Source organism: Hypomesus nipponensis, chromosome 24 (genome assembly GCF_054491055.1).
Source record: "Hypomesus nipponensis isolate SF chromosome 24, ASM5449105v1, whole genome shotgun sequence".
NCBI lineage: Eukaryota > Metazoa > Chordata > Actinopteri > Osmeriformes > Osmeridae > Hypomesus > Hypomesus nipponensis.
The window spans coordinates 6,130,237-6,151,046 of NC_140384.1; the positions used below are offsets into that span (position 1 = coordinate 6,130,237).

Sequence of the window (20,810 nt, forward strand, 5' to 3'; positions counted from 1 at the left end):
ACTCCAGTGGTGGGATGTGTTTAGTGTTCCTGGAGCTGTAAGTTATGTTGGAGAACACGGAGGTATGTGGGTGGCTCCTGTCAGGGGTTGGGAGCTATGCTGGAGAACTCAAGAGGTATGTGGATGGCTACAGTGAGGCTGGGAGGGAGCTTTGTGTTGACAGATAGGTATGCATAAAATGTATTCATGTCTTCCTTCAATCATAGCAGTTACACTTATGCTAAGAAACATGTTTTGGTCAAACTAGCATTGATTGAAGGCTTCCTCTAAATAGGTTATTGTGTAGTTACATACTGTAATCATGCACTGCCTCCTGCCTACATATTTCTTTCAATGTTACACATTCTTCCTGTGTCCATAAAAAACGTCTGAACGTATCTGGTTTTCTCTTAAAACATGTCCATCAACGAGAAGCCGCGAAAACACGAAAAGAATGTAGTTTGTCATTGTGAAGGATGTTGATTTAGGTGCACGTGTTACGCAACACAATCTGCACTAGACTGGTTGATAATGCATCAGGAGGAGATATGAATGTACCGGAAGATATTGATGCCGACAGGAACGTTTGCAGCCACAAATCAATGTCGCGAACACGTGAGGAAGAAACGGGCGTAATGACAAAGACGAGACTTTACAACTCTGAGCCTCACACAGGAATGTCAGGGAGGGAGCGGGCGGAAAGTTCCCTCGCCCAATCAGAATGCTTTGAATAATTAAACTGATCGGCTTAATTAGCTCAATTACGTTAATTTGACCACGGAACACGGCCATATGGTGAAAGGAAACAAAAGAGGGGGGAACTAATTAAAAGTAAAATAATGAGGATTTTAATTAACTGGCTCCCCAGACAGCAGCGCACAGGGATCAGGAGCCTGGTACCATAATTAAAGTGCTGTAACGCTGGCAACATCCCTCCTCTCTTTCTTATATCTGTGAGGGCTCTATCCATCTAATTAAATCTGTAAATAAATTAGCAACATTGAGGGTTCCTGCTTGACTTAACACCGCCTGCAATCCGCCACCACCACCCCCCCACCTCAACCCCCCCAATAACACGCTCACCTTAGCTCATCTCTCACAAGCCTACTTTAGCACCCAGATGCAGAGGTTGTGCCAAGGTCTGTCATTAACACACATTTATAGATAGGGTATTTGAGTATTTGTGTGTGTGTGTGTGTCCCTGCATGCGTGTGTTTGCGGTACTATCATGTTTGTGCAGGCTGCTGTTTGTGTTTGCTCCCTGTCCTAACCCCTAATTCTCTTTAAAATGGTATCTACTCAGAACAGCGGGGCATCGCAGCACAACCAAAGGTGACACCAGCCCCTCTGCTCTCCTGCTCGCTCGAAAAAAACACCCCCACATCCTGCTCCTTTATCTGTCTTTCTCCATCCCTCCAAGTTCAACATCCACGTTTACCCTCTCCTCCTCCTCCTCCTCTTCCTCCTCCTCTTCCTCCTCCTCTTCCTCCTCCTCATGTGACACCCCTGCAACCTCCTCCCTCGAAAACATGCACTTCATTAAAATGCATTCAGACTGACGAGAGAGAGAGACCATTTGCATATTAAATTAACAGCCACTTAAGGCTTCTGAGGGAACTGTTACACTGTCAGTTCATCTAAATGAAGAGCAAGCATGCGTTCAGCTGTCATTACCAGGGCTGTCATTGTTTGACACGGTTGAGGAACGGTGTGTGTTCAGCGCCATCATGGTTGACAGACAAGGAACAGAGAGAAGGCTGACACCCAGTTGCCCGCCACCGTCTACCTCCATCCTACGTCGAGCAACAAGACAACGGTCGGATCTCCACCTCGCGATGATTATCACAGGTGCGTTCCGCGTCGGCTGGGACCCAGGGGGTGTCGTATCGACACACAACCAGACTGTGGGAGAGCCGGGGGGGAGGGTTCTCACAAGAGAGGGAGGGGGAGGGTGGGGGGGGACAGATGCTCTGCTCCACTCAGGCCTGTTACTGGAGAGACTTTCCACCCTACTCCAAACACGTCCCCTAACGCAGCGGAACGGCGATGACCTCGTTAGCCGAGCACGTGCGCGTTCTCCTGTCCGACGGCGGGCTCCGCGGGCCCCCTCGCACGCTCTAACCCCCAGGCTCATTCCACAGGCTCCCAAACAAATCTCCCATCAGCCTTCCTGTCATGGAAACTGATCCCTACCAAAAGGGGGTGGGGGGGGGGGGGTGGGAGGGGCCGGGAGACAAACCGGTCGTAGATAGGCGTCGAGGGGCCTTTGTTCTCTCGGATGTTTGTCTTCGGAAGGTGCCACGATAGGCCAGAAGTGTTGGAGGAGGCCGGGCCCTCGTTGGTAGGTGCACCGATGCAAACCCCCCCCCCCCCCCACACACACTCCCAGGAACCAGGTGGAACCCACGTGCGTTCATTAGCGCTGTTTAATGAGGAGCAGATGCAACAACACTTTTTCTCTCCCTCTCCCTCTCACACACACACACACGCAACACAAACCTATTCATTCTGGCCCTATGTGGAGGGTCTTTCACAGCATGGGCGTGCGGGCCTCATTTGCCCAATTTAGATGAATGACTGAGATCATATATCATTCGCTCATGTCACCCTGTTGCTGTCCACAAGGAGCTGGGTGAAAAGCAAGTCTGGTCCGATTACGGGACAATGAGATCCACTGGGTGTTTGCCCCCATCCCCGCCCCCCGTAATGAAGTGCTTAGTTTCTCTTTCTTCACCTCAGATTGGCCCTGCAGCGTGTCCACTGTGTCAGTCATCCCTGTCATTGACTCACACATGTTTCAGTTTGCCCCTTCTCCCTACTGGGGGGGGGGGGGGAACGGGCTGTCTGGGTCTGCAGCAATGTGCGACCCCCCCTCCCCCCTCCACGCCCCCCCCCTCCCCCTCCTCCCTTCAGCTCTGATCAAGAGGGCATGCTTTCAAGAAACGATCCCTTATTGCCCATTAAAGTTAACTCGCAACATCCCAGCCCAGGTCTTTTAATTGAAAGGGCTGAAACCTGAAGAGCCGGAGTGCCGCGGTGGCAGGCTGGCTCTGGTGGAACTGGGGCTGGTGCCACGTCGTGGAGAGCAAGCGGCCTGGACCTGTGGGCCCAACAGAGCTGCCCTGCACGTGAACTGAAACACAGAGCAGTGTACTCCTGATAGTCCTGAGAAAACCCTTACTTTCACCATGGTTTCATTTGATTCGGGATCAAAGTGGCTGTGTTCGGTTACTTTCCCCTTTACTTTGAATGGGGCCTGATTAAAGGCAGCATTTTTTTTTTTCTCCGCTTCTGTCTGGTCTGAAGTGGGCGGGAAGTGCGAACGATGCTGATCGGCGGCGCGGAGGCGGCTGAAATGTCACGGCGCGTGCCGGCGTGCTCTGGCATTTTGGAGAGAGATATCATTCGAGAGCCGGGGTTAAAAGGTACTCAAGCCCTGATTCACTGGCCACTCTCCACCTTTGAGAGAGCAGCTGCGCTTCCCCCCCTGTGAGCCCTGACACTGACAGACTACCCAGCGAGACAGCGCTCTGGGTCTTGGGAGGCAGGCTCGTGATGCTCTCCTCTGGTGCACCAGGGGCGAGGGGCCAACTCCCCCATGGCACTCCTGGGTGTCTGTGCCTTGGTCTCTGGCTTGATAAGCAGAGCCAGCTTGCCCTCTTCCATGCTGCTACCCCACCTTGGAAATGCCAGCACAGGGCCAAGGGCAGAGCTTTCCCCAGACAACCCCAGCTGAGCCCCACCTCACTGAACCATGGGGCCCATCTGCCTCTTATCAGCACCCATACACCTGTACACACAGACAATAGTGCAGTAGCATGTGTGTGTGGCTGTGTGTGGCTGTGTGTGTGGCTGTGTGTGTGTGTGTGTGTGTGAGGCTCAAGGCCTAGGAATGGGAGTAGGGCAGGAACAGAAGAATCACACCTGTTTCTTCACAGTGCTAATAGTGTCAGTTAGTGGTTTTCTCTGCTCAGGGTGTGCGAGACACATCGCGCAGCTGCCGAGCGGAACTTTCTAGTCCCTGTTGAGGTTCATCGGGGAGATAAGACATTTGACCAACGGTCACTCCACCATCTCTGCTCAGAATCTCTCTGTCAGTTGGCATAAACTGCACAACGTCAATTTGCATGTACTCCACAACTGCCGTGAAAGATGACAATCTATGAGAAGATCTGCCAGAGGCTTGGCTTATGTCTATTTCCATGGATATTTGGGCATGATTAAAACATATACTGAGACGTGACAAAAAATGAAACTGCCCTTCGAAAATACAGTCCATTTGGTGTGTGCTTGTGTGTGCGCGCAATGCGATTGTGTGTATTTGTTTTCTATAATTGTGTAAGCCAATGAGGAACTCTGATAAGCCTGGTGGAGCCAGAGAGACGGCAGACACCCTGCAGTAGACTGAAAGATGTCTGCTCTGATAGGAGAGTGGAAGCTAGTAACAGAGGTCTCTGGTTCTCTCTCTCTCCCCCTCTCCCTCTCTCGCTACTTCTCTCTTTTCCTCTCGTTTGACTTGCAGACCCACATGCACGCGCTCAGACCTCTTAACCTGCAGTGGCTTCTCGAAATCTATTTCACCCTACCCACTTGTATACACAGTGGCATGTCCTTGAGTAAACATTCCTCCATGGAAGCGAGTAAACAGATTCATCCTAAGCTCTCCACTTGAATCTCTGCTCGTATGATTTTTATCATGGGACCGTTTGTTGTCATAACCACTCGATCACGGTGGCTCGGCATTCCAGGAGATGAAGAATCCTTCTGGAAACTCCAACAACGCTTTTTATGTCCTTCTGAGATGAATTCCATCCCCCTCCAAAGGCTGCGGAGCCTTTCGATGGTCCCCGGGTGAAAGATAGCGGATCAGACAACAGTGGTCAGAAAACCTTCGCAACTTAAGCTGAGAGGGAGAGAGATATGGTGGAGAGAGAGAGAGATGGTGGACAGAGAGATGGTGGAGAGAGAGAGATGGTGGAGAGAGAGAGAGACAGAGAGAGCGGTGGGTTAAAAGCCAATTGATTGCGTGTTGTCGGCGCATCTGAGTGCCTGCGTGCGTGTGAGCGAGAGTCCCCGTGTGTGCGTGCGCCCCTCACCCCGTGCCTCCTGTCTCTGTTTTTGAACTTGCTAGATGAAGCCATCTGCGGGGGTCTCCAGGGAGACCGGCCTCCCTAGTCCCCTCGGCTCCACCCTCATGTTCTGCTCCTGCTGTAATGGGAAAATTGCTGTGTCTTTACGCTCTAGTTGGGATTGGCTGTGTTGATCAGCATTGCAGGGACAATTAGAAGCAGCTTCACTGAGAGGCCATTTCAAATAAAGCAGAGGCTTCATTGGTGTCTGACACACACACACACACACATGAGACTGAAACCGACGGCTGCAGGAGCAGACCTCTCCTTCTCCTCTGCCCCAACACCTCGTCTCCATGTCAGGTGAGAACGGGGAGATGGGCACAGGCCAAGGAGATGATGTAGGGCAGGCGTTGGCATTCATAAGCACTTCATGATCGTCAGAAACACGTTTGAGCCCGGTGCGTTGTCTTCGCCGGGGGTTTTTTTTTGCGCTAGGAGGGTCCTACTTCAGGTGAGTAGGTGTGTGCTGAGCACATCATTATCTCTGCCAGTCTCACTAGAGTTACCATCCCTTCACACGTCGCCAACATGAAAATGAATCAGGCAGCTGTCTTGCTGTGCCGACAGTTCCTCAACTAATTATGAGAGCACAGGCAAAAAGGGTCCAGCAGGACTGGGAGGTGCTATAGGAAGAGGCTGGACCCCAGTTTGTGTTCCTAGGCAAGCAGAAAATATGAAGGTGTGGGGAGAGGGGGCGGGGTTTGTGGGGTGGGGGGGGCGGTCAGGGACATTGTTTATGAGCTGAGTGAAGTGGACCATCACGTAGGGAGTCAAGCAAAGGCCAAGTTAGCGATGGAAGGAGCGATTAGAGGCGAGAGAGGGAGGGATGAAAGAGAAGCAGGCACTGGAGCAACATTCCTCTGTAGGACTCAATCCCTTTTTTACCGACTGCTCCGTAACAGAACACCCCTTCTCAACCCTTCTTCCTCCTCGATGGAGAGGGTCATGAGCAACAGAGATTTCCCAAATCAGCCCCAAACCCAGCCCTTCTCCTCTCCTTGAATCTTGTCCTCGATACAAATCAAGAACACAAACATAATCAGACGCCAAATGCCTGTACTCTGTACCCATCGACCCTCACACACACACACACACACACACACACACACCAGGTCTGCCAGCTCAGAGAACCAATCGTCTCCGCATTCTGAAACTGTTCATCGTTATTCAGAGCTCCCCGGAGTTCTCAAGGGATCGCTTCTCCGGTTCCCTGGAGGGGCTGTGGTCAAATAACCACCAAAACACAGCTCGGCAGCTGCATGGTCTCCTCTGAACTCGGATAAAAGCTACAATAACGCTAGGTGAGTCTGCGAGGCTCCGTTAACAGCACACGGCTAATTGGCCGTAAATGAGTCCATCTGGTGGGAGTTGGAATTCACTGAGGCAGTGTGAGGGCTAGCAGCTCCTTCTCACCACCAACCCCACCCCCACCTAGCCCTTATTATCCCCGCATTGCTGAAAGCCCCCCCCCCCACACACACACACCCTCTCTCAGACCACCGGGACTGGCCTCACTGCCCGTGACATCCTCAGCATCCGTCTGAAGAACCTCACGACTGAGCTCCTCAAACACAGCAGGATGTCTGAAGGCCTTCGCTGGGCTCACGTTGGGAGCCCGGGGCGAAACCTCGCAGGTTTGTTTGCGGCATGGTTGTGCGATAAAGGACGTCTTCAAGTTGTAAGGGGAGACGTCTGTTTGTCCCGTTCAGCATCGCACCTCGCAAAGCCCCCGAAACAATCACTACCACTCATGTTGTGTGACATTTGGTTCAAGTCGCATTGCTAAACCATAACCCTGTCCCTAACCCTTTAACATTTAGGTTCAGATACCCATGTCATTTGACTGGTTCCACTCTGAAAGATCCAGACCTGTTGGCGACAGATTTGTACTATCAGGACCTCTGCAGCCCAATGGTGAAGTGTGTTTGTTTGCACAGCTTGCTGATCAACAGTATAACACTATTACCACCACAGCTGATGCCAGGACATCTGGACTGGAGGCTGTAGTGTTGCTGTAGGTTGCCCCGTTTAGCATAGCTGCATGAGAGAGCCCGGGGAGATCTGCACCGTTTCTACACAAAATGTGTCAAGTACTTTCTCTCTATGTTCATAGGGCGTCATTTTGGTCATCGTTAGCCACCTCTTAACGTTCCACGGCGGGACGGAAATCGCACCCCTCCCCTCCCAATCACCACCCTCACCCCAAAAAGTTGTTTTAGACTGCTACACTGGTCATATATCATTGGAAAGATACAATTCTTTTGATTCTATTGGTGTCAACCATTTCAAGATCTAGCAACAGCACAAACATGTATGTCAACAACGCGAAAGCAAACAGAGTACTCACCTAGTAAGGTTGTCCAGTTCAAAACATCCCAACGAAAATACATTCCCAAAGGTCCAAACTATCTAACCAAGGGTTTTTTAACCAAGGGTTTAACCAAGCGTGTATTTTGGCAAAAAATGTATTTGATTCATAAACAGCCATGAACATCAATCAGCTCCCTTCAGAATGTTTTGGATATTGGTGTCAAAATGGCCACTGAACTCTGACCTTTCGATTGACATCACATTTTACCCAATAGGATCTGTCCATAGCCTTCTAAAGCCAACCAGGTGGCTTCCAAAATCTGTGCGTTCCGCCTCCACTGCCCCCCCCCCATTAACTCTGTCTGGGTTCAAAAATTACACTTCAATTGTTTCACAAATGAACTTGTTGACCATACTGTATAGTCAATGCAATTCTGAAAAAGGCCATATACAGGTTTAGGGGTAACCTACCCCTGGATGTACCCTTAGAAAACATGTGTAAAATATTTGAGGGTGTCAGATGGCTGCGCGGTTAGGGAATCGGGCTAATCAAAGGGTTGCAGGTTCGATTCCCGGCCTTGCAATATGACGTTGTGTCCTTGGGCAAGGCACTTCACCCTACTTGCCTCCGGGGAATGTCTCTGTACTTACTGTAAGTCACTCTGGATAAAAGTGTCTGCTGAAAGAAAATGTATTCATTTGTTGTGGTATTATATTCTACTTGGATTAGGTAAGGCTTCATACTGTCCCATTGTGTCTTCCAGCTCATACCTCCCACCTAAAAGTATCTACAGGCATCTGTATGCAAAACTAAATCTAGGCAGAAATATTTATATTTCATTGTATTCAAGCTTCTATTAGTCAAGAGTATCACCTTTCAAAAGAGACCAAAACTATGCATGTACTTCAAATCGTTCAAGAACAGGTTTTAATTTACTTTGGGTATGCTTTATTTAGGTGTTTTAGGCAAATTTGTCAGGATTGTTAAGAGGTTCTAAAGGAATAGGCCATTTAGGATTATCATGGAAGGCAAATATTCTGTATGATCTTCTATTGTCCCTGGGGATTCACATAAATCATCATGGTCGGCAATGTGATAACTTTGATATGATGTTGGAGGACTGCAAAGGCTTTAAAAAGTCAGAACTAAGTTTAAACTGGCGAGACAATGCCTAACTAACAGCAAAATTCGAGATTAAATGGCAAACCGAGTGATTTGTTAATTACGGCAGTGCTATTCTATGTCTCTTCTAATGTCTCTTCTAATGCAAAACTTTGTTTTCCCAAAATAAAGTATTGGGCACATTATAACAAAACTTGAAAGATTCCTCAAGTACCTGTTCTCAACAGGGAGTGGTGGAAAGTGAGAGAGTGAGAGAGAGAGAGATAGAGAGAGAAAGAGAGAGAGAGTGAGAGAGAGTGAGAGAGAGTGAGAGAGAGAGAGAGAGAGAGAGAGAGAGAGAGAGAGAGAGAGAGAGAGAGAGAGAGAGAAAAGGAAGGAGGAGGGAGAAGAATGCCTGCACTTCCTACCCCCAATGATCTAATTGAGGAGAGGCTTTTGTTACATAAACAAGAAGTAGCTCTCAAGTTGAAAATTAAATATGCTGAAGAGAAGGCAATGTGCTTGTCGAGAGCGAACCATATTCCAGGGGGGGGAACACTCGTGGCACAGGTCGGATAGTGAGAGGGAGTTATTGGCATTGAGAGCCAGCTTCATTCCACAGGAGAGTCCCTCCCTCCCCTCCCTCCCTCTTCATAACAATGAACAGAACAGCCTCTCAGCTCTATTTCTGTATGCCTGCATGGTAACACTCTGCTGTACTACATAGTTTTGATCTGGATAGCTTTCTATATTCATCCGGGCAGGCAGAAGGCCTTTGAGGAGAGCTGATTGGACTAATGGGTGTCAGCTGACCAGTCGCAAAGACCCCTTAGGAACAACCCAAATGTCTTAACCTAAATCTTCAGAGATTAACCTCTAAACCAGAGTCCACCATGTTAATGTGTATGTGGATTCATGGGGATCGGCAAAATACAAATTGAGAAGAAATACAGTCACCGTGCCCCACATCCAGAGAGAGAGGAGGACTTATCGACAACGTCCACAAGGCACATCCAGCTCTCAGCGGCTATCAACCAATGAAAACTCTGCATGTATCGAACGTGTAATACTGCCACTTAACTTGACACAAACGCCTCAGCAGATGTGGCCGGTTTTCAAAAGGCTCGTACTGTACAGCGAAGGGGAAAATAGGAGGAGAGGACGGATGAATCGATCCAAAAAACCATCTACACCCGAGGGGTCCCCTCAATTTACCCCCACAAACCACTCCACCTCCTGGGGTGGGAAGGAAACAATGGCGAGCCATCAATACCTGCAATTGAAAGAAGGCGGGACGGGGGACAGGCGCGCCCGCAGAACAAGTGGGTCACCTCTCCTGCAGACACAAAATAATTTTGCATCCATTCAGTCCAGTGGGAGACAGAGAGGATGATGGAGGAAGGGGCTGCCATTAGGGCCCCTCCGGAAGAAAAGACGGACACCGAGGAGGGGGAAAGGGGGATGGATATCTGAGGCCAGGTACAGGCAGACACGCCAGGGGATGGAGGTGTTTTCAATTACCGGCCAATTCAGAGCAATTTCCTCCCCTTTCTGACCACCCACCCCCTGGGGTGAGGTTGATGGGAGTCTTACAAAAAGAGGCGGGTAGATCAGCACTGGTTGGTTGGGAGAGCGAGGGGGAAGGGGTGGGGTTTCACTCGCTTCGTCGTTCAACTTATGTGTCACCTTGTCTGAGGCTGGGCTTTTTGAAAATCCCCCAAACTTCAAAGGCTTGTTCTGTGTAGACAATGATAAGAAACTTCCTTAGCAACAAGACAGACGTGTGCATCTGACAGATAACAGCCAGTATGTTCGACAGATATGATTCATAGCATTGTTCCATGTGATGGAACAGAAAAAAAAACGTTTCTGTGCATGCTATTTTCCTTTCCACAATGTGCACCGTGTGACACAAAGACTTCACAAGGAATCTACAACGTGAATCCTCCAAAAGACACGTTGATCCTTTCCACCCCGGCTAAACACCACACCGCCTCCCTTGTCCTGCACGTTCCCTTTGTTCTTGCCATGTCAAAGGGTTCTTTTCTTCTGTTGACTTGAGGTGATCCGCAGGAATACTGGCCTGTTTCGTTCTTTTCTCAGTATTGCTGCAGCACAAATGTCTCGGGCTTGCAGATGTTTCTCGCCCTGGAAACAAAGGCAAAGGCGAAAGCCCTCCATTATTTCAGGCTCTGTTCCAGTCGAAGCCTGCCAGAGAAATGCATGCTGAGGCCACAGGAGATCCAGTCCACACAGAAGTACTCTACAATTTAACACAGGCCTGAAAGAACCCCCCAGCAGGGGGGGAAATGGGTGTGTGGGGGGGGGTACAAGTAAGTAGATAGAAAGGAGTGTTGCGCACAGTGAAATACAATAAATACAATGTGTTTTCCCCTCACCCTTATCGCAGTGTCCTTGTCCTGAGTGTGTTTTCCTTCAACCCCTACGTTGGAGGAGAGATGTGTAGCTATTGTTCAGCTGTTGTGGAATCATAACGCTGCAGGTGTAGTGCACGCCGCGACCATACAGCACACTCGACCACCCTCCGAACATTACCTGAACCACTACTTAGCAGACAAAAGGAACGCCTTGGCCTTTTCAGTTGAGAAACAGGGCAGCGTTCACGCGAAGCACAAGCCTCCCATGAGAAGTTGCGGTCGAAGCCGACTACAACTTCAAATGCCCTCCCCAGACAGGAAGTAACTCCCCTGCAGATGTTGCAACAGGAACATATGACAGGCCTGATAGCAGGCCCCAGCGATGACGTCACTTCCCCTACTCCCTGACTCCTCGTCGATCAGGTGATAACGCATGTACGGCGAGGGAGGATGGGGGGGGGGGTGAACGAGCCCCTTTATGGCTGTTTTGCCTTATCTCCCTCTGCATACATATACACAATGTATGCGCCAGATGGTCTGAAGCGCAGCGCCGCTCGCGCTGCCACTTAAGCACGTCTTTGTGCTGGCGTATAAATCAATGCATTAACTACGAGGATAAATGTCGCGCGGACTGTGTTTTATTGAGCCCCAAGTGAGGCATAAAATCATAAAGCGAGAGAGATAGTTAACACCCGCAGGACAACGTAGGCCTGCTCAGGCGTGAGCGCCATTAAATCTGTCACGACGAGTGCTCTTTACTCAGCTCTCTGAAGCTTTTCCGTCAACAAACAGTAAACCATAGACAGTAGCAAATACCTCTCAAATGACTGAGCATACTGTTATATGCTTTTTTTCTGGTCGTCACTATGGTTTGAAAGTTATTAAGTGTATACTTCTACACACAGTTATCAATGATTCGATGACTACGAAAATAGAGTCATTCATATTGATCATACTCCATGCACTACTTATGCCGAGGCTCAAAACAATAGTGCCGTCTGATATTTGTCTCGAGTAAGACGCCGCTGCGCCCTAGTGGATGAATGACGGAACGACGGCTCTGTGTTGAAGGCCACGGACTTCAGGAAAGCACTGTCGCTGGAGAGGCAGACAACAGAAGGAACATGAGCCTCCTGCAGCTTCTTCCTCTGCATCACGTTCCATTGGAACCCTGGACACAACTGGGACGCTCATGTCACATTCTGTGGCGTGTGTGTGTGTGTGTGTGTGTGTGTGTGTAGGCAGGAGTGACTGAAGCGACCATCTCCATGGTGAAACCCAATATCGCATGCGCGCGTGTTCACGGGTGTGACATCCACACGACGGCCTGACTGTTGCGGAGCAGAATCCCTCACTGAAACGCAGTCAACACTACCGTCTTCAGGATCATGCTAACAAAGGTCTGTGACAGGGTTGTAAAAGCCATCCAGTATCACAACAGATCAACGCCTGCTCCACAGAGAACGGAGGTGTTGACGGGGAACGTATTCCATGTAACACTGGCAACACATGCTATACTCTATACTCTCATTTGGCTTCCCTGCCGTCTGGTCTGTTTGGCTTTCACAGACAGTTAACATTGACCTGTCTCTCTTCAGACTCACACATCCAGGGTTCTTTATATAGATGTGCTTGTGCTGGAATGGGGCTGTGTGTCAGGGGGTTGATGATGGGTCGTTTTCCAACAAGGGATCTAATATTAGCCCCAGGGAAAGAACACGACCGGACTCGATGACCTAGTCCAACCGCACAAACTCCTCTGGACCCTGCGGTTACCTGCCAGATAGCTTTCCTTTTTTTGTCCTGGTGTGTGTGTGTGTGTGCGTCCAGCTTCCACTTGGTGTTTTGATTAAGAAGGTGAGTTGTAAATGACTTTCTTCACTGATTGCTTTTGTGCTTGCATATATGTCTTTTAGATTATCTAAGAAGGTTATGTTGGAGAGGTGCAACATGCAACTGTTAGACAGCCATATGAACTCATTCTAACGCACGCCATATGACCTCATTTTAACACAAAAGGATAGGGATAATCACTCAGCCTTGGTTTGGAATCCTTTGAAAAACAACAAAAATGTCACAGAAAGCATTGGATGTTTTGACCATTTTCACTGTTCCGCATGGCCTTCAACATGTGAACCACAGAACACAGCCACAGTTTTGCCCTCTAGTTGCAGGCAAGTCAGTCTTAACATCCCTAAGAGGATGTCTAAGAGCTCTCGGGTCCAACCTGTGGATGACGAGCTGCACTGATGCCAAACACAGCCTGACGATCGCCCACCTGGGAGAGAAAGCAGGATGTGTCAGTCCGAGGACCCAGAGAGGTCACATGGGGTCACCAGCTCTGACCCGCTGGTGAGAGAGGCCTACCTGATGGCCCACGACTACATCGACTACGTCACCGCCGGGTCAGACGGCCTCGTGGCTCCGCCCCCCACCGCCTGCGCCGCGGCCCTGCGTCACGCCGGCGACGAGCTCCTCGTCCGCTTCCCCATCTTCTTCAGGCGCTGGCCGCGCGTCTTCCAGGATGTGACCTCGGCCTCGGCCTGCCCCATGCTCATGGCCATCCTGGACGAGCACTTTGCCCCCACGACCTCTGGGGGGCGCCGGAGAGAGCTGGCCTGGAGCGCAGTGTTGTCGGTCTATGTGCTGGCTGGCCAGATGGCCCTGCACTGCCGTGACAGGGGCATGGCGACGGTCCTGCCCCAGCTGAAGGACTGTGTGGGCAGCTATGTGGAGAGGGTAATCTGCCCGGAGATAAGAGACAGGGGTGGCTGGGTGAGTCATCACATGTGTGCGCAAGGTTCCCTTAGTTCAAACTGATAACAGATACCACTGACACATTTACAAACCTGGAAGCGATGACCATGTCATTTGTTTATCGTATGATCTGCATTTTCATGAAGTATTTCTGCTCTTGACAGACCGGCTTTGTGAGTCGCTTTGGGCAGAAGCAGAACTTGGAGGGTCAGGTGAAGAAAGTGTGTTGTTGGACACTACTCCTGTTGGCCACAAGTATCCTCTCCTACTTCCTGTGGAAAAGAAGAATGTCTTAAACAACAGCACCACCTAGTGATCAGCATGAGCCATGTTCAAACATATGCAGTAGATGTAGTTCTTTCTAGAAGGAACAAGAGATTTGTTTTCCACACATGTGGTTGTCATGAATTTGTTGAAATAAAGTTTACATGGTATTGTCCTTACAGGATGCTCAACTGGTTATTTCTCACAACGAATATTTCTCTGTAATGCATCTTGAAATGTGAAATGCTACATAAACAAGTAATGAAGCCACGGCCTGCAAGGTTTCAAATTTGACTAAACAGGCAGACCAATGTTTTCTAGACAGTATAAAGTGCAAACATCAGCATTCATGACATTTACGGAAGTGAAAGAGAAGGCATGTGTGGAAGTTTGTCATTTGACTACTCAAATGACCTCATCCCACTACATGTGTACTTTACATTTGCATTTAGTCATTTGGTTTTAACATCCTGCAAACTCATTCATCTAAGAACATTCCAAAGAGAAACCATGCCAACTTAAGACACTGGTATATTTACTTATAAATTTGCCAACTCTGGTTTTATATCAGACAAGGAATCTCTGGTGGGTGCTCAAACCCCATTTTGAATGCCAAGAGCTCAGCTCACTAATCTGAAACCAGAGGCCTTATATGAACTGCCAAATCCTTAAGCTATTCCCCAAACCACTAGCACATGACTGTGCTCAAGTATCAAATGTAGTAAACAAGGTATTTTCACCTTCACTGCACCATTGAGTACTGTCCCGAAAGAGATTGCCTCAGAACATTTAGAAGTGAATTGAAACGCGTACCATAGGACTTTTTTAAAACAAAAGAATTTTATTGACACGCATCTGTACAGACGAGAAATGACAGCAATAGGTGACGGAACAAAAAGGACAGAAAAATGAACACTGGAAAGGTCAATTGTCAGTGTTACGTAGACTAAGAACAGAAGACACATTTAGGCGAGCTCCTCTTCTCCCTCCTCCTCGAACTCGCCCTCCTCCTCTGCGGTGGCGTCCTGGTACTGCTGGTACTCGGACACCAGGTCGTTCATGTTGCTCTCAGCCTCAGTGAACTCCATCTCATCCATGCCCTCGCCCGTGTACCAATGCAGGAAAGCCTTGCGCCTGAACATGGCGGTGAACTGCTCGGAGATGCGCTTGAACAGCTCCTGGATGGCCGTGCTGTTGCCGATGAAGGTGGCGGCCATCTTGAGGCCTCGAGGCGGGATGTCGCACACGGCCGTCTTGACGTTGTTGGGGATCCATTCCACAAAGTAGCTGCTGTTCTTGTTCTGGACGTTGAGCATCTGCTCGTCCACCTCCTTCATGGACATGCGGCCTCTGAAGATGGCCGCCACGGTGAGGTAACGCCCGTGGCGGGGGTCGCAGGCTGCCATCATGTTCTTGGCGTCGAACATCTGCTGGGTGAGCTCGGGCACGGTGAGGGAGCGGTACTGCTGGCTCCCCCTGCTGGTGAGCGGGGCGAAGCCCGGCATGAAGAAGTGCAGGCGGGGGAATGGCACCATGTTGACGGCCAGCTTGCGGAGGTCAGCGTTAAGCTGTCCCGGGAACCTGAGGCAGGTGGTGACCCCGCTCATTGTGGCCGAGACCAGGTGATTGAGGTCGCCGTACGAGGGCGTTGTGAGTTTGAGGGTGCGGAAGCAGATGTCGTAGAGGGCCTCGTTGTCGATGCAGTAGGTCTCGTCTGTGTTCTCTACCAGCTGGTGCACTGACAGGGTGGCGTTGTAGGGCTCGACAACGGTGTCGGATACTTTTGGCGAGGGCACCACGCTGAAGGTGTTCATGATGCGGTCGGGGTACTCTTCGCGGATCTTGCTGATGAGCAGGGTGCCCATGCCGGAGCCGGTGCCCCCGCCCAGGGAGTGGGTGAGCTGGAAGCCCTGGAGACAGTCGCAGCTCTCTGCCTCTTTCCTCACCACGTCCAGGACCGAGTCCACCAGCTCTGCTCCCTCTGTGTAGTGGCCCTTGGCCCAGTTGTTACCTGCCCCGCTCTGACCTGGAAAAAAAAAAAAGTACATTTGACTCATTTAGCAGATGCTCTCATCCAAAGCCACGTTCATATGGTGCACTTAGAAAGTCCAGTGTCAATCATTTTGTCCAGCATGACAGGCTATGTGGGTGGATGGAGGCTCAAAACCGGTAAAGATGGATAGGGGAGGAGGAGTCTTACCAAAGACAAAGTTATCTGGTCTGAAGACCTGACCGAAGGGTCCAGATCTCACTGAGTCCATAGTCCCTGGCTCCAAGTCCACAAGCACAGCACGGGGAACGTATTTTCCACCTAAGCAACAAGGGCACAAGAAAAGTCTGAATATAGTTCGCAACTCAGAACACAAAGACGTATGCACTGACTGGATTATTTAATAGAAGCATTCAACACTAGCACGGCAATCATGTGTTTACCTGAAGCTTCGTTATAGTACACGTTGATCCTGTCCAGCTGCAGGTCACTGTCTCCATGGTAGGTGCCAGTAGGGTCAATGCCATGCTCATCACTGATCACCTCCCAGAACTGGAAAAGAAAAAGGAGTATTCAAAGGACAGTTAATTGCATTGCATAAACTCAGCAAATTCATTGTTCAATAAAATTGCATATTTCATAATTATAAAGTTTTTTTTTTTATGTGGCCTACGACTGTGACCAATATTACAATAAATACATATACACATGATTCCGCGCGCGCGGCATACACTCCGATTGGCCAAAAGCCATCAGCTATGATTTTTAAAATTTGACCACGTCACTTAAAATGTAACACCACCCACTTCCGCCAGAAAACCGGGCGCGGTGCGCGCTCAATGAATGGCAAGAGAGTAGGCCTAGATTGTAAGTTGCACCCCCAAAAATATGAATATTTTACAAAAACCCTGGGAAAATGAGGTCATTGTTTTGTTTTGTTTCAAGACAATCTTAGACTAGCAATTCAATTACAACATTTCACTAAATAACTCCGAGTTTTGGCGCATTGCAGTAGGCCGCAAATGAGGACAATCATGCTCTTATAAAATTGTCTTAAATCACAAAAAATATATATATATTTATAGTTTTTTTTTTTTTTTTTTTTACAAATATTAGGCAAGTAATTTGTTTATGGTTGGCTATAAGATCTACAAGGTAGGCTAACTGGCCGAGATAACCAAACACAATGAAACAAGAAAAAAAAACACAACCAATTAAAATCTTAAAATATACTACACCCCACCAATTTAATATTGCCCCGAGATAGTTTCAAAAGAAATAATTGAGCATACTCAATCAAAAATTGCAATTTGGGTGTGGTTTCACAGAGACAAAGAAGTGACAGCGAGGCGATTTAAACTAGGCCTACGTATTGCAAAATCATATTTAGATTTCCTTGAAATACGGAACTACAAACCTTTGCTCCGATCTGGTTTCCACACTGTCCAGCTTGGAGATGCACAATTTCCCTCATTTTGTCTTTCGAGGTAGAGCACTTACTGCACTTACTACACACTGAGCAGACTTTCTGAGAATGCGCGAAAATCATGGACTCTCACAATATATATAGGGAGTTTAGTGCCCGCCCTTTAAGTTATCTACAGCCATTGGCTAATACATGGAAAAACGTTAATAGACGTACTTTTAGGCCAATGGTATTTGTCAAGGATAAATCCTATTGGCCTTCTCTGTTGGTCATTCAAATTGATCTCAAACGTGTGATTTAGCCATCTAATCTTGAGACATGTCCTACTTCATGTATAGCGAATAAGACATTGTATTTATTTACAACTTTAATTCCTACTCATAGTTAGGATGTGATTAGTTCAAAGACAAGAATTGTTTTTATTATGCATTACTGTACAGATTCATGGTGGTTTCTAATGAAAAGATCAACAATAAGTACCATCACAGACTCATATCCACGTGGCTTGTTGTTAACATCCCGGTTCACGGTTGCAATTTATAGCTTTGTGTAAAGATACAATGAAATCAACGATGGCTACATTTTGTTTTTACAACAGGTCTGTTAAAGATCATAACACAGGCTATATCGGTATCGTTTATTCAGCGTGTTTGGAAAAATCAGAGTATCGTAGGCTATCGTTAGCCTTCCTATGGCAAGATGACGTGACAATGCTGTATGATAATTGATAGTACCACTGAATATTTGGCATGAACTACAGTGTGGACCCGGTTATATCATGCCATCCTGTGTTGCTTTAATACTCTGAGTTTGGGATACTCCCTTTTTGCGCATTATGAAACATGGCAGACTGGGTAGTCACGCGCTCCGGCGGCAACTCCTCCCATCCAGACTGTGGAAAAGGCAACATGGTTTAACGTGACAGACTCTGAACTTTAAATCCAGGGCAAAATCTCAAAACAACTAGTTGCATGAGATTTAAAAAAGAAAGCTAATCATAAATAAATCCCATAGCTATCATCGGTAGGCCTGTAGCTTGGGGTAATGACATCAGAACTAAAGCCTACTGTATGACAAAGTTGTCAGTAGGCTGTGCTGTTTAGTGTAACCATACTGTGCCTTCTGGTTTTGTAAGGCAAATCATGAAAGTCACCACAGGGTTTCACTGGACAAAGGGAGCAGAGCATTAGCCAGAGGAGAGCAGCACACATTGGTGACCACCAGGGCTGGAATGAGGGCAGGGAAGTTTAATAATAGTTAATCTGGGACTACCAGGGTAGAATGTGACTGTGGGCACAGTTGCTGAGCTGCTGAGGCCAGGGAGAGGAGGATAGCCACCATGGTGATAGTTACTGGGTTCTCCACTCCGAACAATCACACTCTCTCACTAGCCTGACTAGGTCTTACCCAGACCTGATTACTGTATGCGTCCCAGGCATTTTCATGTAGATCAGTCCTATAGCCAATGGAAAGGAATGGCTGCGTCCCGGGCTGAATGAATGGCTGCTCTCATACAAAAGCCTGTAGTTTGCATCAGTATAGAGAATGCTTCCACGTAGCCTCACAGCATGTTGATACTGCAGGTTGCGCTCAGCATAACTAGGTCGGCTTCTTGTTCCCTGCTCTCAGTCCCACACAGGGCACACAATGGCTGTGCTGTTTCCTGTGGCCAGACCAGGAGGGTGTATGTAAGAGGGGAAGGGTTACGCAAAATGAAGTGACAAACTCGCATCAACTAACAGGCTCGCTCCTCTGAAACAGTGTCTGACTGCCACTTCAGTTGGTTATGGTAGGCACTAGTTTTAATATCTAAAGATGGCAGCAGGGCAATTGTGTGAGTCGGGGGTTTGGCAGAGGAACAGTGGTGGGGGTTCCCTCCCTGAGCCAACAGAAGGGCAGAACAAAAGAAACAAATCACAAAGACTTCTTCACGAATGACAAACCACATGTAAAGCTTACTACAGTCTCAGCCTGCCTCCTCTTCCACAGCCAGACCCTCCACCAAACAGTCACGTATTCACTTCTTGGCCACATTATGTGACGGTTCAAATTGCAGTCGCGATAGAAAGACAATAGACAGCGCTGGGGCTGCCTGCCTCTGATCTGAATTGTTTCTATTTCTCTGCAGCAGCTGTTACACTGCAATGGATAAATAATTCATTTTACAAAGAGGAATGCAGTCGGACGGAACTACGGTAAATGGTTTGTTGCGTGAGGATGAGTGATGTTGACAAGCTAAGCAGACCAAATGTGCATCATTATAAAAGGCTCTCATGTTGGCCTGCATATGCCCTTAATCTTATGATGATGCCATTTTCCCTAAATTGACCATTATGTTACCTTGTTATCTGCTTACAGTAACACTCGACTTGTCCTCCTAGTGTATCCAGAAGCAGTACGGCAAACGGTCATTTTATGACTCAGCAAAGCTTCCCTGACTACTTCAGGCTGGCTTCTCTCATTCAGCTCAGGTTGCTGTGTTAAACAAATTCACATCTCTAGTTTGTTTGTTTTTATGACGATAAGGATCATTTCCTGCAATGGGTAACCTTTACATATGGTTATACTGTAAATGAAGTATCATAAAGCTATTTACAATAACATATCTAGCTTGTGAATGACATTGCCCCGCCCTAGTTATCTTTAAGAAAAAGATATCCCCCTTTGGAGCTTTATCAGTGCCTGTTAAAAACAGATATCCCTATGATGTATATAGATTACCCATAAACAGTACAGTACAAATAAGAATACAGCAATGACATTGGCCGGGTTTCCCAGATTCGTTAAGAAGCTATTAACGCTAAGAGATTCTTAAGAGCGTTCTAAGAGCATTCTAGAGCGTTCTTAGAACGCTCCTAAGAAGCTCTCAGCGTTAAGAGCTTCTTAACGAATCTGGGAAACCCAACCATTAGCTGTATTAGATTTGTAAAGACTTGTACAGTATGTGCAGACAGTGGATTTGTATGGGAGTGTGTGGGGGATGGGCGAGTATGGAGAGGCAGGTGCTAGACAGGAACAGCTGAGCCTTGCACTGATCATGCACAGACTGCCTACAGAGGGAAGCCAGTGATTCCGACTTAGATCAGGTTACTCTCTGCGGCGTTCACATTCAGGAGCCCCAGGAACCGCGCGGTACAACACCTACATGTGCCTTCTCGGCTACGCATCCCCACACTGAAACCTATAGCGGGATGTACGTGAATGGGATGCGATCCCTGTCAGAGGGAAGCGGAAGGCAGTTGGCAAGGGTTTGATAAACATTGGATAGGGTGAATGTATCTTTCCCATTGATTTGTTATGCGTGCGTGCCTTTAAGGCGGAATCCCTGTCTCCCGGGGAACAGTCTCCTGGGACAACAGGCAGGAAGCACAGCTGATGTTAATGCTGCCTGCCACTCAGCACCAGACAATGCACAGCCACCGCCCAGCCCACTGACAGGGCTGATAGTCAGTCAGCTGTGCCGGCTGAAATC

At 48.4% G+C, this 20,810-nt stretch overlaps 2 protein-coding genes across 2 annotated transcripts; one reads left to right on the forward strand and one right to left on the reverse strand.

Annotated features, from left to right (window-relative positions):
* Positions 1 to 12,618: 12,618 nt before the first annotated feature.
* bcl2l16 (BCL2 like 16) lies at positions 12,619 to 14,101 on the forward strand. The gene is made up of 3 exons (XM_084690581.1): positions 12,619 to 12,758; positions 13,070 to 13,676; positions 13,823 to 14,101. Exons 2-3 carry the CDS (start codon positions 13,197 to 13,199, stop codon positions 13,952 to 13,954), a joined length of 612 nt encoding a protein of 203 aa, XP_084546707.1. The 5' UTR covers positions 12,619 to 12,758; positions 13,070 to 13,196; the 3' UTR covers positions 13,955 to 14,101.
* A 642-nt stretch (positions 14,102 to 14,743) lies between these two features.
* On the reverse strand, positions 14,744 to 17,455 carry tubb2b (tubulin, beta 2b). Its single transcript, XM_084690233.1, has 4 exons — positions 17,330 to 17,455; positions 16,356 to 16,464; positions 16,123 to 16,233; positions 14,744 to 15,948 (listed from the first exon to the last, which is right to left on the reverse strand). Exons 1-4 carry the CDS (start codon positions 17,384 to 17,386, stop codon positions 14,888 to 14,890), a joined length of 1,338 nt encoding a protein of 445 aa, XP_084546359.1. The 5' UTR covers positions 17,387 to 17,455; the 3' UTR covers positions 14,744 to 14,887.
* Between the last annotated feature and the right edge of the window lie 3,355 nt (positions 17,456 to 20,810).

What these genes read in the sequence shown, in the direction of transcription:
- bcl2l16 (XM_084690581.1), top strand. Translation starts at nt 13,197, where the DNA reads ATGTGTCAGTCCGAGGACCCAGAGAGGTCACATGGGGTCACCAGCTCT. An exon ending in TAAGAGACAGGGGTGGCTGG is followed by an intron (nt 13,677 to 13,822) that starts GTGAGTCATCAC and finishes TGCTCTTGACAG; the next exon opens with ACCGGCTTTGTGAGTCGCTT.
- tubb2b (XM_084690233.1), bottom strand. Translation starts at nt 17,386, where the DNA reads ATGAGGGAAATTGTGCATCTCCAAGCTGGACAGTGTGGAAACCAGATC. An exon ending in GAAACCAGATCGGAGCAAAG is followed by an intron (nt 16,465 to 17,329) that starts GTTTGTAGTTCC and finishes TTTCTTTTCCAG; the next exon opens with TTCTGGGAGGTGATCAGTGA. An exon ending in GTACTATAACGAAGCTTCAG is followed by an intron (nt 16,234 to 16,355) that starts GTAAACACATGA and finishes CTTGTTGCTTAG; the next exon opens with GTGGAAAATACGTTCCCCGT.